Genomic DNA, 15,729 nt, shown 5'->3' on the forward strand with positions numbered 1-15,729 from the left:
AACAGCCAACTACCTGTAAAAGTTGGCTGCCATTGTGGAAAACACAACGGGCGTAAATTGCCATGAGAACCCCCCTGGGAAAGGGGGCAAAACGGAATTTTGGCTCTGAGCATGGACGCCCCCGCCAGCCCGGAGAGTCTCCCCAGCCCGGGCAGCCCCAGAGTCCTGCAGTAGTGCCTGTACACAAGACCTCGACCTCATAGTAGCCCGTGCTTCGGACAACAGACGTTTGGCGCTTGGGCCAACGGACTGTGTCAGCCAATGACGGCGGAAAGACAAGAAGGAAGGCACGTACAGGTAGGGTGCCTAGGCGTCCGCACCGCACCAAGGTACAACACCTACGAAGTCGGGTAGGTAGAAACGAGAGGGTAGGTAGGTGTGGGCAAGCAGAAGCAGAACGAACAGGAGGCAGGTGCGTCCAATCCAATCCAATCCAACAACTGGCCTGTGCGACAGTCCATCATGACAGTCGCGTCCCATCTCAAGTTCTCAACATCTACAATACGAAGTATGGACAACATCGGTGCCTTCCTACCTAGCTAGCTAGCTAAGGTAAGTAGTGTCCGGTCCGTGTATTACTTTCTAGGGATTCGAAAGGCACACCGCCTTACGCCTTGGGTAGCCCAGGTATCCCACCGGCAGAAATCAGGCTCCAGGTTACGGATGCATTGCCCCCGGGACGGAGCGAGCGGGAAAAATCAGAAAGGTTCAGGGCCGAGCTCGAGAGCGCCCGGCCACCTTGACCTGGTCACCTTGAATGATGCCTGACGTGGAGCATGCCCTTCAATTGACGTCATATCAATCATGTCAATCATGCCAGTCTGGTCGGGTCATGTCAGGCCATGTCCGGCCAGGCCACAATAAGACGATGGGGACAAGGGCGAAAAGAACCCCCAATAGCAAGAGCAGAGGAGAGAGAGAGAAAAGGAAAGGAAGAGGCGGGAATAGAAATAAGAAAATAAACCAGGAGTGATACCGTGTCCTGCGCGGCGTGACCTCTCTTTTTGCCCGCGTGCCGCCTCCGTCCCGCCTGCTACGACCCCCTGCCACTTACCTACCCCCTGCTCCACCGCCCGTCTGGAGCAACTCAGGTAGGTAGGCAGGCAGGTAGGTACCTACCCACCTTACAAGCGAGAGCTCCTGCCTTGCCTTAGCTTCAGCTCCACCCTGCTGATTTCGCAGTACGTCTCGGCCATGTGTCTTCCGTAATTCCGTCTCCTGGTTGTCAGCTGCCCCCTCATAGCTCTTGTACACAGATACCAGGTACACAGATGCACAGAGACTCGGATACACATACGCAGATGCACAAAGAGTATATGCATGGAGAACTCTGCGCACACTCTCTTCTCAGCCCTCTCGACGCTTCCGTATGCCGCTTTCGTCCTACTACTCCTCGGCGACGTTGTTATCCATCAAAACGTCAAAACGTCCGTCCCGAGTGTCTGTCCTACCCTATAGGTACATGTAACGCCCACGTCACTCACCCAGCAAGTCGATGGGGGGAAATACCGCCCGGCGCCAAATCTAAATCCGGTCTTGCGAACTTGTCCAAGCCACACCACGACTAACTATGCCCGACAAATCATGCTCGCTACTCCTGCGCTCCCGCTCCTCCACCATTGACTCATTCCTCCGAGCTCACACACTTTATCCCGCCGACAATGCACTTTATGCAAGAGGCACACATAACCTTATCCCACACTCTTACCTACAACAAAGCAAACTTACTGTTCGTTCTGTGCCCTTCATACCTAACTAGCCTTCAAAGCAGGCGGCCGAAGGGTATCCGGCCATCTCTGATTAGATCGTAGGCCCGTCTCAACATGACCATCTACCATCTATCTACCCGTGTCGCTCCTGGACACAGTGGGCACAGACAGGCAGGCAAAAAGCTCGACAAACAAGAGCTCAACAAACAACGAGAGCGCTTCAGAAACCCCAAGAAGGGGTTGTCGCATCCGCAATCCGTATCCGCAGAGATGGCTGAGCTGGCCAAGGGAAGATCCGCCAACAACAGCCTCCCGCCTCTTGTCCACCAAACGAGCAGTCCAGATTCGTATGCTCCATGCCATATCGTCCATCTGTACTCTGTATTTGTATCCGTACAGCAAACATTTCAGTCTTCATGTACCCCTGGCCAGCTCGACTCAGGCACCACTTACGAGCCCCCCGACATCTATCTGTACGAACGGACGGACACTCTCCCTTTCCTTCACCGCATCCGGTACCGTGCCCACATTACCAACTGTCGCCCTGGTTCCCTCGACCCCCAGCCCAGGCACACTCTTGATGGCGCTGGTGCTATCGCTGTCCGTCACTTGTCACGGCTCGCCAAGTCTGATCACTGGGTTTGTGATTTATCCAAACGCTGTCGATGTTGCCGACACCCAACCGGCAGCATCTGCACTGCACTGCACTGCACTGCACTTGCGCCTTGTCAATCGCTGTATCCTGCATTGGACGGCACAAGCCCTGTCGGCACACCTCCGGTCCCGTGCACCTTGGCATGTCGCGACCTGTGGCATACACTGGACGATACATACTGTCATGTTCGATCATCGGTTTAGATGTTGCGACCTCGCTCGCCCTCGCCCTCGCCCTCAACCTTAGTGACTGTAGCCTACGATGTGTAATCCCCCCGAGAGGGAAAAAATATTGCACAATCGGGGGGCCAGCACAGCAGCATATTTGGTTGCTTTTGTTATTTGGCGCCTGGGGGGACCAGATTACACCAGCAGACCAGTCTGACTGCCCACCCCCTTTCAGTCCTGTCTTCTCGGTTGGCAAACCCCCCTGTGCTGCAGCTGTCCAACAAGTGGTTGTCTCTCTCCTGTCTCTCGCCTAAGTGCTAAGTGTCACCGACTCGATCATTAGGACTGGCACTTGACGACTCGACGCTCGACACCCCTCCACCCCCTGGCCAAGAGAGAACTTGACCGCCAACCACCTACAGTCTCTCTTTCTCTCTCTCTCTGCTTCTCCCTCTGGTGACACTTTCAGCCCGGCCGAACCAAGCCAAACTTTGATGCGCGCTCGCGCGCTAGGCAAACACCCCATTTCGCTCACAGACGCCCCCCATCACAAGATCGACGCACAAACACTTACACACACACACACCGCACCGGATGCCTGTTGCACTCACCGCCGCTTATTGGCCGACCCAGCTTCCGCCCAAAAGCCTCAAACCACGACGCTTACAGCCTGTCTTGCTTTTTTCTGAGCGCCTCCGCCTCCCGACCCTCCTATTCGCGTTCAATTGTCTCGCCTGCGTCCGTCCCTTTTTAAACTTCTGTCGCCCTTTCCTGAGCGGCAATCTGATGCCAGGCGGAGAACGGACCTCATCTCCACGCACCACTGCACCCCCCCCTTCTAAGACCTGAAGACTTGCCAACGAAGGGCTTACATGCGCTGTCATCTCTTATAACCCCCATCTCCCCTACACTGCGCCCTGTATGCGTACAATACGTCTCCCCCCCCCCTCACTGGACGCCAAAAGAGATATCTCTGCAATCGTCAATCGATCTCAGCTCTCTCGACAAACATTACCGGCTCAAATCCGATCCCCGATTTGCACCCCGTGATCAGCAGCACCCAGACTCAACGTTCGAACAAAGTGAAGGCTGCTTTCGGCACTTCGGAAACAAGATACACTTCTCCCCTATCAGTGCAGCTTCCAGCTGCGCCCAATCATTGCCTTATTCTTGTGGAGGCTTGGTCGATCACCGTCAACCTGGGGCATCCCGAAGCGACCTTTACACACTGGAGGATAGCCGAGTGACGGATAAAATAGGAGCGCGGCCCAGCGGAACCAAGTCGGTCAGGCTTCAGAAAGAGAAGGGTTTCGAGACAGCCCCGAGGATCCAAGCTTGTATCCCCTCGACCTCGAGACATCTTCACCAACAGGTCCACCACTGGCCACAACCATTCGTCCCTCTCGATCACCATGAGGAATCCGAAGCCTCCCACGTGAACAGACTCCTTTACATCATTTCCCAGCCCCGACTGGCGACCAGGGAACCATAGCCGTCATGGCACCGTGGCCTCAGGATACTGACGCATTGCATTCGCTTGCTGCATCTTTTCCGGAGGTCATCATTGCCCGCGCGACCCCGGCTTACGACCGCATCCCCAACGGTCTGACTGACCGGCAATGGACAATCATTCAATCTACGTCGCTGGCAGTCGCCGCCTTGAGCTTTGCATCCGTCACTCTCGCCTTCTATTGGTTTTCTCGCATGAGGCGAAGCTTTAGACATGAGTAAGTGGATTTTGCTCTCATGGTTCACCGGCTTGCATTCAAATCTCGAAAAACTGGATAGTCTCAGATCCAAGACTGGGCCCGTGTTTGTCTTTCTTGGTGCAGGAATCTCTACTGACACTGAATATCACTTAGTCTTATCATGCTGCTCATGTCGAGCGACATGCTCAAGTCCTTGTGGTTCATCATATTTCCCATCGTCGACTTCAAGACCGGTTCGGTTGCATCAGAATCATCTTTCTGCCAAGCAAGCGGTTTCTTCCTCGCCGTCGGCATAGAGGCGTCTGACATCGCTGTTGTCCTCATCGCCCTCCATACCGCGATTTACATCTTCCGCCCGCGACACTCCGGACGCCAGAGCGGCCTCTATCCACACCGCCGTCTTGCGTTCAGCGTTTTTGCCCTCTTCCCGCTTTTGATGGCTTCTCTAGCCTTCATCAGCTGGCCCGGCTATGTGAACAATGGCGAGTACTGTTACTTACCAGTCCGTCCCGAGTGGCCGAGGCTTGCCCTCAGCTGGGTCCCCCGCTACATGATTCTTCTCACCATTGTTGCACTGTATGCCTACATCTACATATACGTCACGCTACGCATGCGGCGATTCGGTCGCCTCAGCGCCATGAGACGCGCGAGCGCAACACAAATACCGGATGACGGACACTGGGCTCACATCCCCTCGGTGCCCGCTACTCCCACATCTCGTCGTGGATCCGAGACCTCGATGGAGGACGCAGACCGGCACCGTACTTCGTCCACTGCCACCACGATGACGGCTGAGATCGAGCTCTTGCACAGTCGCCAAAAGATATCGTGGAACTGGCCGGCGTACGGCGCTGACGACGACAGCCGGATCCCTGTACAGGAGGAGGTGCTTTCGCCTCGCGCGTTGGAACCTAGCGGCAGTCCCCTCTCAGCAACTTTCGGTCCCATCTCGCCACCCCCCCAGAGCTATATTCGCCGCGACACCGTCGACCTGAGTCCGCCCGACCACCACTACCACCAACAACAAACCAGCTTCAGCTCGCACTGGCAGCCACTGAATAGCCCGACAAGTGCCCGCGCCAAATCACTGGCCAACATTTGGTCAATACTTCGCCGAGGCACATCCCTCGACTCGGACCCCGAACACAACGCAACCCCCTTTCTCTTCCACCCGACCATGGACGGCACGGGTATGGCAAAAACACGCGACAAGATTCGCCGCCAACTGCGACTGCTTTTTGTATACCCGCTTGTGTACATCTTGATCTGGGCGGTCCCCTTTGTCGCGCATGTCATGCGCTGGGACAACCCAGAGGAGACCGGCCCCTTTGCGGTTGTTTTATTATCACTGGTGAGCCTTTCGATACAAGGCCTCGTGAATTCATGTCTGTTTTGCGCCGTTGAGAAGCCTTGGATCGACAGGAAGGCAAAGTACAGGAGAGCACCGTCAAAGACGCGTCAAGATAAAGATGAAAACCGGTACCGGACCGGTCATCGGAGGATATCATCATTTTAGCGTAGTCGTTTTCCCTATTTCTTTCTTTTGTTTTTCCGCCTTGATACCACATGAATTGAATGACCACTTTCTTGATTACTTGGTTTGGGCATCTCGCCTTTTTGTATATCCGCAACGTGAACAATCGATGCAGTGAGTCCTCCCACCGATGACTTGACCGGTGACTTGAAGGTAAGGTTGGGTAGGTAGGTAGGTAGGTAGACACCACCCTCCTGGTGATTCGGGAGCGCTGTCGGCCCGTCGGCTCATCGACCCACACCGTCCGGCGCAGTGGATCCACGCCCGGCGCCGGACATGCGTCGGGCTCTGGAGGTCCCCACGTCAGCGCCGTCGGACAAATGAGGCCGAACGCCCTGTGAATGGCGCCTTGGAGGTGCTCCTATGCGATATTGGTGAGACGTCGTCGTCCTCGCCGGCTGCGTGGTTGCCAACACGGAAGGCACATGCCGCTTTTCGCCGACCGGGCCGAAAATAGAACATGTGAGCTCCTGTTTGGCAAAGGGGACGGACGGGTGAATTGGTGCTCCCTCGTCGGGCGGCCTGGGGAAGTCGTCCCCCCCTGGGTCTTGGAGCAGGGGTGACGATACACATACGACGCAACACGAAGTGCATGCATGTCGCGGGAGGTTAACTGAATGCAAAAACGGTCTATTTTGGGTGGTGTCTATTATTTCTCATCCTTCTTTCCCTCCCCCCTGGTCCCTCTATCTCTCTCTCTCCGTGTCTCCTCGTGATGCACAGTGCTACGCAAGAGTCGGGAAAGATGATGCCATGAAGATTGAAGACAGCTTGAAATGCCGGGGAAAATGATGCGCATGCCATCCAATCCTCCCAAGTGTCTCTTCAAACGCATGCAATGTTCCAGTCCATACGTCTCTGCTGGAAACACTTCAACGTGCACCTTCTCAACGACGCGCCGCTGTGCTGCTAAGGTGCACGGCGTCCCTTTCTATCCAGCGCGCTGGACATATACCCAGTTCGTCGAAAATGTGCAAGAAACATGAAAGTAGTAAAAATAAAAAAAAGAGATTCGCAAGAATGGGTGGGCGCTCGTCCATGCTGTAAAGCGTCGGTATGTCTCGCAGTTTCTTCCGTGACGTTGCTGAGCTTGCCCGTCAGCCCATACAACCCCTGTTGTTCCTCTTTCGTAGATGATGCGAGAAACAGGCGTGGAGCCATTCTCGAGTTGACGTGGAGTTTCTCGTGCCTGATCGAACCGGTGCGACTACTAGTCGTCCTCTTCGTCATCCTCATACTCTATCACGCCGTCGGGGACAACGAGGTCTTCCAGATCTTCCTCCTCCTCCTCTGCGTCACTTCTAAGGTCGTCTTCATCATCCTCATCCTCGTCGTCGTAGTCAGAGACGACATGCATGAGGCCGTCGCTGTTGGTGACGACCCTACCAAGAAGGCTGGCAATGTCCACCAGGGTAATCTTAGGTTTCCTGGCCTTGTCGTCCTGAAGTGCTGCATCGATACTGAGGATCTTAGAGACCTGCATCTGCAACATGCGTTGCTCGATGGGTGTATTGACGATGAAGCGTACAAAGTGGGTTTCCTTTATCTGGCCGATGCGGTAGACGCGGGCAAACGCTTGCTGCTCGACGGCATGGTTCCACCAAAGCTCCATGAGGATGACTCGGTTTCCGCGTGTGAGGTTGAGACACTGGCCTCCCGCACGCAGCGATGCAATAAGAATCTTGACCTTGTCACCGTTCTGAAACTCATCCACAGCCTTGTTGCGCTGGTCGGTATTCTGCTTGCCACTGAGGTAGGCGAAGCAGATGCCTTCCGACTCCAACATGCGGCCAATGACCTTCATTACGACGGTAAACTGGCTAAAGACTGGAGGTTATTTTGTCAGATACTTCCATTGAGATGTACAGCATGGAACCTGAACGTACTTATGATCTTGTCGTCGGGAGCTTCCGCCTGCCATCTCAAGACGGTCTCCTTGAGTGCTGTCATCTTGGCACTGGAAGTAACAGGCAAATCGGGCTGCTTGTCGCTGATCCGCAGGAACTTGTTCGATTTCTTGTTTTTTCCCTCGTCCTCGAAGGGTTGAAACTTGGCGTAATCGTTTCCCTGGATATAGTCTTTGTCTTTGACATTCGTGCCGGCATCGCTCTCGAGGTCTTCGTCCGCTTCGTTGCCGTCCAAGTTAAAAGGTTTGGGGACGCCAATGGTTTTGCGACATCTAGGGCACTTCTTGTAATTTGTTAGCTCTGGGATTAGGAGATACTCGTGGATGTTCCAAGCATGTACCTTTTGACCGAAACGGGCCATCAAACAGCGATTGCAGAAGATGCAGCCGCACTGAATACATTAGTGATAAGTTGAAAACTAGAAACCGCAAGAACTGTAACTTACATGGGCCTTTAATGGATCCAAGGGAGGTTCAGACTTGCAGTGAAAGCATACCGCGGCTTCGAGCTCCTTGAGCCTCTCAAGATACTCAAGCTGCTTGGTCATGTCGAAGCTCAAACCGAACTCACTCTGACCGAACGGCTGGAGCGGTGGTTCCTCGTTCTCACTGATTGGAGGCTCGTCATGATCGACAGCCAGAGGTCTGTCGTTGTTGTTGACATGATGCTCATCGCCAGTAGCTCTGTAGTTGTGCGGAACCATACCGTCCTCGTCCTCGTCCACCTCATCCTGGCTATTTACTTCGTCGGTGTCATCGCAAACAACCATAACGTCGTCGCTCGTTCTAGTGGTGTCTCGATTCTCGTTCTCTTGCGTCGCGCCTTGATTGTACGAACCATGGTTTCGGCTGTATCGTGATTCCAAATTCTGGCTGCGATGATCCCGGAGTTGGTCCTGTCGTCTTTTCTCGTCCTCCTCGATGACCTCTCGCGTACGCGGACTCAGAATTTGGTGCCTCTGAGTCCACGGCCCGATTTGGCTGTAAATGGTGGCGCGACCCTTGAGCGCCTTCAGCTTTTTCTTGGTAATGAGCAAGTCTTCCATAGAGAAGTGCTCCGCCATCATACCCTCGAGTAGGAAAGGATGAGTTGCGACTTGCCGAAGACGGAGCAGCATTACCAAGTAGCATTGAACTTGAATGTCAGTAATGCCGACTTTCATGTCAAGGTTAAGCTTTTGTCTGAAGCATCTCTCCATCATTCTGTTCTCGGTCAGAAGACTGAAATAGCCTGATTACTTTTTCTTGGATATCCTTACCGAAATATCACCATTTCCTCGGCTGACAGCGTGAGATACTGATGCGAAGGGTGAGGAGCCGGCAGATCTAAAATTGGCTGGCCAAGAAAGAAGTCGCCTTGAGTTCTTAAACAACATTAGCTCCCTCACTGTCTAGGTCAAGAATCCGCGACGTTACCTTCTGTACATGACTTCGTCCATGAGTCTGGCATAATTACTTTCGGCATTTTGCTTTCGGAGTCAGCAATTTCCACTTCATAAAGACGAACAGCAACCTTACGCTGGCTCGATACTCTCGATGATAATCGTCAAAGTCGTTCGTTGCAGAGCATCTGATGAACTTCAAATAAGAGTAAATCTCTGCAAGATTTTAGCAAAAGCCAGCAGAAGCATCAGGCTGTCAAACTAACCATCGGGGGAGTTGATGAGTGGCGTTCCACTCACAGCCCAACGATACTTGGCCTGGAGCTCATAAGCCGCAAAAGCCGCTTTGGTTTCATGGTCAGAAGGCCCAATCAAACAGAAGTAAAGGACACTCACAATGAGTCTTGTGGTTCTTGATGCAATGGGCCTCGTCGAGAACAACTCTGTACCAATCAATGCGGTGAAGCTCGCCGGATTCCTCTTCCAACCACTCTCGATATTTTTCCGGATCCGTAAGCTGCTTCTGCTTTGCCTCTCTTGCCTTGGCTGTAGGAGAACTATGTCTGAGTTGGTGGTAACTCGCAAAACTTGTAATCAGTCAGCCTCATCAACTCAACAAGTCTCCCGTGATGGACCCACGGGACTTACACAATGTTGAAGGAAGCCAGGAGGTCAATATCCATCTTGTTGCCAGCCTTGAAGTGCACAATGTTCTTTGCAAATGTCTTGTTGCAGTGCTTTTTGACCTCGGACATCCATTGCCTAATCATTTGCCCTGACGGACAAATAACTAGTGTTGCTCCCTTACCAGTTTCCTTAAGGCTCTCCGGAGCTTGGTTGCCCACAATGCAGGAAAGTGCCTCAATCGTCTTCCCAAGACCCATTGCATCGGCCAGAATACCTCCTTTCGGCAGAAGTCGCAGTTCCTTCAGCTCTCGGCCTAGCATCCAAGCACCGACAACAAGCTGGTGATGCAGCATCGGGCTGTTCAGACCTCTGACTTCCCATCCGCCGTTCTTGCATCGAACGGCGCGATGGCCCCAAGATTTTGTAGCCTCTTGAAGCTCACTCTTTTGCTCGTTCAAAACCTTTGGATGGAAGTAATCAGGTGCGGCTTCTCTCATTTGCTTCAATTGATCTTTTCTTTTAGTTGCTGTGATCCTTGGCGCGGGGGGCAGGTCACCCCGCTCTACCCGCTCCTGGATGGCATCGCGCGTCTGAAGCAGCGCGTCGATCTGTCGTTCATTCTCTTCTTCGTAAGAGTCACTTTCGGTGCTTTTTGAAGTCTTCGTTTTCTGGGTCTTGCGCAAACTGCTGTTGCTGTAAGTTCCCTTACGCTTAAGGCCTCTGGCCTCCCTTTCTCGATCATTCTCTTCTCTCCGTGCCCAATACTCTGCGGCTGTCTTTACGGGAGGCTTTCTCTTCTGTTTCGGTTTCTTCTCGTTTGCATGACCAGATGCTGGTTGATGATTGTCGGAATCAGGCAAGACGTTGCTGGTGAATGTCGTTGCGTTGCCGTTAGTGTGGGCCAAACTTCGCGCTTGACCGAGCTGAGTGTTGGCGGATAGCATTTCGGAAAGCTCTGCCTTGCTCATACCACCATGTACTGCTTTCAACTGGAGCTCACGACTTCTTGCCTCAAGTGCTTCTATGTCGAACTGGCTGCTCACAGCAGGAAGAATGGGATTGACATGGTCCACGGGCTCCTTCTTGATTGCGGGCTCGGTCTTGATTACGGGCTCCTTCTCAGGCACGTCAGTAAGATCGATGATGAACCGCTGGGGAAGAGACCAATGCTTCTGAGCTTCAGGAGAGGCATCCGCCTTTTGGATGACCATGAGGTCGTCATCAGAACCGGGTTCGGTCTTGACGTTTGTGATGTTGTTCGCAGACAGATAAACATCGACCTGCTCTTCTTCTGCGACGAAAAGCTCGCGCGACTCGGCAGGCAGAGATGGGCGAGTAGCGGGTTCGGTGTTGTCTGGCCCATGATCGCTGCGCATCTGGTTGATCGTGTTTTCGACCGACTCATCGAACAGATCGGGCACTTGAGCCTGGTCGTGATTTGCTCTTCTCCGGGCTGTCAAGCCCCGCGACTCATCGCCATCTGACTCATCGTCCTCCACAGGAAAGGAAGGTCCGTTTGGCCGGCGAACAGGCTTCTCTTGAGCATCGGCACCCGGAGACAATGACATGGTGAGCGGTGGGTATGTCGACAGAGAGATCAGTCTTGTGAGACAATGCTCGGGTGTTGCTAAGTAGTCGCTTGAAGTGATGAGGTCAGTGATGAATCTCTATCAGTGGATGTTAGAGAGGTGGAGGGGAAGAGGAAGAGAGTAATTGATTTAGCTGGAATTGGAAGAAAACGGCTTGTGAGGGAACTGGACAGGAGTTGACGAGAAAACGGGGCGGCCGGGTGTGAGAGACTAGCTATGAGGAGGAAAGAAAAACTAACGGGAAAGAAGGAGCAGGAGGTATCGGAAGAAGCTGCCAAAAGGCAGGAAGATGAAGCCTTACAGATAAGAAAACCTGTGAAGGACAAAATCAGCGACGAGTAAGAGTTGAGAAAAGGCAATGGTGGTAGATGACGGAGGTTGATGAAATGGTGAGTAACGGAGGAGACAAGGGTGAGGGCAGAAAGAGTGCGAAGAGAAAGCTATGAGAAAGTATGAGAATGAGGCGTAGGATTAGGCCGTTGTGTCCAGTGGATGAGTGCTCTCAGTTGCGAGAGAGAGAGAGAGAGAGAGAGACAGATTTCGTTTTGTTTGAAAAGAACGAAGAGATGAGTGAGATCTCAGGCAACGTGTTTTGTCTGCAGCTCGGTCTTCAGAAGGTAAGTGCAGACAGAGTAGGTAGACGTAAAAAGCTAGGATGTGGACGCGAAGAAGGAAGGAAACTGCATTGCAAATTGATTCGTGCCTTCCGTATCAAAATTCAGGTGGATGTGAGAAAAAGGCGGCAGAAGAGCCTTTGGGTCGAATTAGTTGGTTCGTGATGAGTTGCCTCACAGCAGATGATGGGAGTCTCTTTGGATGAGAACAACTCAAAATGAGGAAGAAGAGAACGTCACATTAAGAAAAGCCACAAACTCGAGGTTAACGCAAGAAGTTGACAGTTGAAAAGACTAATGTCCAAAACAATCGCTGGTCTATTTGGCTACATGCTGAGAAAAACAAAACAAACAAGGACGCCTCATTCTCGGAGGAAACGCAGGAAACCACGGGCAATGTTGACGCCGTCATGCTCGATATTCGCGCGGTTGATGGCGTCGGTAAAGGTCTCGTCGTCAAAGATGCCCGCCTTGTGGCGGACGTTGAGGATCTCGCTGACGATGGGTCCCGTGAACTCCGGGTGGCCCTGGACTGTGATGAACTTCTTGGGCGAGTAGAAGCCCTGGACGGGGCACAGCTCCGTGTAGGCGAGGGACTCGGCGCCGGGCGGGTTCGCCGTGACGACGTCCCGGTGCATTTGGTGGATGCGCTGGAGTGTCTACGTTAGCTCTTTGTGCGATTGCCGTAGGTTGACCAGGCAAAGGCGTCTTACCATCTTGTCCAGCTGGAAGATCTCCTTGCCCTTGGGCGTGAGCTTTACGTCGACTACGGCCACCTCCCAGCCCAGGTCGCTGCGCTTGACCTCGACGCCCAACGCGCGGCCGACGATCTGGTGGCCGAAGCAGACGCCGATGACCCGTACGCGGCCGCTGTCGATGCATCGCTTGGTGAAGTCGACGAGCTTCAGAATCCACGGGTCGTTATCGAATGAGTTGTGCTTGCTGCCGGAAATGAGGATGGCGTCGACCGAATCCAGGTCCGGGTAGACGGCGTCATCGCCCACGGCGTGGTACACCGAGAGGTCGACGATGCTGTCGAGCGGCGCGGGCGGGTCGTCGGCGCGGGCGGCGGTGCGGAGGAGCGCTGTGAAGACGCCGCCGTAGCCGCCGTACTCGGCGTTGGTCTGCGGCTGCGGCGTGTCGGCCTCGAGGATTGCCAGGCGGATGCGGGGTGGTTGGGAGCCCATCTTGGAGTGCGATATCTGGTGCTGGTGTCTTTGTTGGTGTCGGTGTTGGTGTCGGGGTATATGGTGTGTGGTGTATGATGTACGATGAGTAAAGATGAGATCCGAGACTGAGACTGGTGAGATCTGAATATGTACAGCGAGAAGGATATGAACCGGAGCAAGATAGATATGACAAAGAATGAGTGAGAGAGGGCCTCGTGACAAGTGACAGGTGGTTGCCGGCGCCCCGACCGCGGTCCGCGATGGTGGGGGGCGCTCGCGGGTCGCGGTTGAGTCAGTTGCCCCGCGATTCAGGGCGCCGCCACTCACTGGCAGAGGGCCGATAGCGGGGTGGACTGAACCGCGATAAGAGACCGCGCCAACGATAAGAGGTGTGTTTTGTAAGAAACGGCCGATAAGCCGATAAGAAACCTCGGCCGATGCCATCTGTAAAGTCAATTGTACCCCGTACCACTCTGCCTGTCGTCTGTGCTTGTGCGACTCTCCGACGTCATCCCACCAAACACCTTCAGATTCCATCTAACCCCCGGCGCGCTTCGATACTGAGATACAGCAATCCCGGCGGCAACCCGCATGTGCCTAATGTCCTTGTCCATGCATTGTTAACCTACCAAAGCCCTTCCCCCAAGATATCCGCTCAAAACTCCCGATGCCCCCCAGGGTCTCCCTCGGCGCCTTTCTCGCCAACGCGAGATCGGCCCTGACCGCGCCCGCCGCCCAACGAGCAAGCCCCTTGACCCTCGTCATGGGCAACGAGTCCGCAGGTACGAGAGACGCCTCCAAAGCCTCGACTTGCGACGCAACCAACGGCGGGAAACGCTGACTCGCTCCCTTCCCTTCTTCCCCCTTTCTAAAGACCTCGATTCACTCTGCTCCGCCGTCGTTTACGCCTACCTGCGCACCCACGCCCCGCCGCATACGCTGCACATCCCCATCTCGAACCTCCCCCGCGATGACCTCAAGCTGCGGCCCGAGATGACCGCCGCCCTGGCCCACGCCCGGCTGCGGCCGAGCGACCTCCTCACCCTCGACGAGCTCCCCGCCGACCTCGCCGCCGAGGACACACGGTGGGTGCTCGTCGACCACAACGCCCTCACCGGCGACCTCGCGACCAAGTACGCTGGCAGCGTCGTCGGCTGCGTCGACCACCACGCCGAAGAGGACAAGGTCCCTCAGGACACAGGAGACGAGCCGCGCGTTGTGGAGAAGTGTGGCAGCTGCTCGAGCCTGGTCGTGGAGTACTGCCGCCCGGCCTGGGAGGAAGCCCTCGCCCGCCGGCCCGGGGACGGCGGGGAAGACGCGGACACGGACGCGGACGTGGATGAGCACCTGGCCCGCCTCTCGCTGGCAGCCATCCTCATCGACACGACGAACCTCAAGTCCGCGGACAAGACCACCGACAGGGACGTCGCCGCCGTCTCGTTCCTCGAAGGGCTTACCCCAGCGCCGCCCTATGCGCGAGACTCCCTGTTCGACGAGATATCCGCCGTTAAGGAGGACATATCCTTGCTCGGCTTCCGCGACGTGTTCCGCAAGGACTACAAGCAGTGGGAGGACCGCCGCCAGGTCATGGGCATCTCGGCCGTCGTGCGAAACCTCGAGTACCTCCTCCTCGACAAGGCCGGCGGCGACCAGGGCGCGCTGCTGGACGCGTTCAGGGGGTGGGCCGGGGAGAAGGGGCTAGACATCGGGGTCGTCATGACCACGGCGAACACCAACGGCCGCTTCGAGAGGGACCTGCTTCTGTGGGCGTTTAACGAGGGCGCCGTCGAGTCGTGCAAGGCCTTCTACGAGGGGTACAAGGAGGAGCTGGGCCTGGAAACGTGGGGCGGCGGCCGGTTGGACGAGGCGGCCGGGGGAGAGTGGAGGATGGCCTGGAGACAGAGAAACCTGTCCTCCTCGCGCAAGCAGGTCGCGCCCATGCTGCGCGAGGCCATCAAGGGCTGCGGCACGCGGCTGTGAGCGCTGTCGAGAACGCAAACATCCAGAAGGACCTACCTGCCTGTCCATCTTCCACTTAGGCCAAGCTTGGGACTCCAGATACCGCTTGACGGCGTTTGGACGCAGGTCATCCAAGGATCCATGAATAAAAGATTGCACAACTGGGAAAAGTCTGCTTCAGATGATGGGATGCAAAATGAAATCTCTTGCTTTGGTTTTTTGTTTGTCCTTCCACCAGTCTCTCCGGACGATGGAAGAATACACTATGATACACGTGTTTATGCTTGTTTGTTTGTTTGTTTGTTTGTGTGGTGAGGTGGGAGGAGAAATCCCGCCCGCCGCCCATGTCAGGTCCAGTTCCCCCCAATTTTCTACTTTTTCAAACATCTATATTCATACACAGGACATCGTCTTGGAAACAGATAGTGTGAAAGAGAGAAGCAGCCTCGTGTAGAATCGTGTCCCCCAGGCGTGACCAAACATCTGCTCTTTTTTATTTTTCAAAGACACCGCCCCCGGAGTCATCAGAAACGCCTTTTTTTTCTCCCTCTTGACAGTGAGAAAAACAAATAAAAAGGACAAACGCCGTCGCAATATGCAATCCAGGAATTATCTGTGCAATGTAGCCCCTGCTCGCCAACTCCCCTCTCTCCCTGCTTTTTTATCTCCACAGGCCTTTTTGCTATGTTTTGTTGCGGTTTTTCTCCTC

General features: G+C 54.6%; 4 protein-coding genes across 4 annotated transcripts; 2 read left to right on the forward strand and 2 right to left on the reverse strand.

Moving 5' to 3' along the window:
- Positions 1–3,477: 3,477 nt before the first annotated feature.
- CDEST_10890 (Putative G protein-coupled receptor GPR1) lies at positions 3,478–5,845 on the forward strand. Its single transcript, XM_062927046.1, has 2 exons — positions 3,478–4,258; positions 4,394–5,845. Exons 1-2 carry the CDS (start codon positions 4,029–4,031, stop codon positions 5,754–5,756), a joined length of 1,593 nt encoding a protein of 530 aa, XP_062783097.1. The 5' UTR covers positions 3,478–4,028; the 3' UTR covers positions 5,757–5,845.
- Positions 5,846–6,984: 1,139 nt separating this feature from the next.
- Positions 6,985–11,257, reverse strand: CDEST_10891 (Putative helicase, Zinc finger, RING-type, Zinc finger, RING/FYVE/PHD-type; the record flags this gene model as incomplete). Its single annotated transcript, XM_062927047.1, has 10 exons — positions 6,985–7,601; positions 7,661–7,964; positions 8,022–8,072; positions 8,127–8,883; positions 8,940–9,044; positions 9,097–9,149; positions 9,199–9,278; positions 9,329–9,406; positions 9,459–9,649; positions 9,711–11,257. 10 exons carry the CDS (start codon positions 11,255–11,257, stop codon positions 6,985–6,987), a joined length of 3,783 nt encoding a protein of 1,260 aa, XP_062783098.1.
- Positions 11,258–12,254: 997 nt separating this feature from the next.
- Positions 12,255–13,079, reverse strand: CDEST_10892 (Putative glutamine amidotransferase domain containing protein ChyE; the record flags this gene model as incomplete). Its single annotated transcript, XM_062927048.1, has 2 exons — positions 12,255–12,542; positions 12,606–13,079. The coding sequence occupies 2 exons, from the start codon at positions 13,077–13,079 to the stop codon at positions 12,255–12,257; spliced, it is 762 nt and encodes a 253-aa protein (XP_062783099.1).
- A 483-nt stretch (positions 13,080–13,562) lies between these two features.
- On the forward strand, positions 13,563–15,728 carry CDEST_10893 (Putative DDH domain, DHHA2 domain, DHHA2 domain superfamily, DHH phosphoesterase superfamily). The gene is made up of 2 exons (XM_062927049.1): positions 13,563–13,843; positions 13,936–15,728. Exons 1-2 carry the CDS (start codon positions 13,729–13,731, stop codon positions 15,039–15,041), a joined length of 1,221 nt encoding a protein of 406 aa, XP_062783100.1. The 5' UTR covers positions 13,563–13,728; the 3' UTR covers positions 15,042–15,728.
- The last annotated feature ends 1 nt before the right edge of the window (position 15,729 follows it).

The sequence above is a fragment of the Colletotrichum destructivum genome, chromosome 7 (assembly GCF_034447905.1).
Source record: "Colletotrichum destructivum chromosome 7, complete sequence".
NCBI classification, from domain to species: domain Eukaryota; kingdom Fungi; phylum Ascomycota; class Sordariomycetes; order Glomerellales; family Glomerellaceae; genus Colletotrichum; species Colletotrichum destructivum.

Bases quoted from the DNA above. Each gene is read 5' to 3' on its own strand.
- CDEST_10890 (XM_062927046.1), top strand. From the start codon at position 4,029: ATGGCACCGTGGCCTCAGGATACTGACGCATTGCATTCGCTTGCTGCA. The intron at 4,259-4,393 runs GTAAGTGGATTT...AATATCACTTAG, and splicing joins AGGCGAAGCTTTAGACATGA to TCTTATCATGCTGCTCATGT.
- CDEST_10893 (XM_062927049.1), top strand. From the start codon at position 13,729: ATGCCCCCCAGGGTCTCCCTCGGCGCCTTTCTCGCCAACGCGAGATCG. The intron at 13,844-13,935 runs GTACGAGAGACG...CCCTTTCTAAAG, and splicing joins CATGGGCAACGAGTCCGCAG to ACCTCGATTCACTCTGCTCC.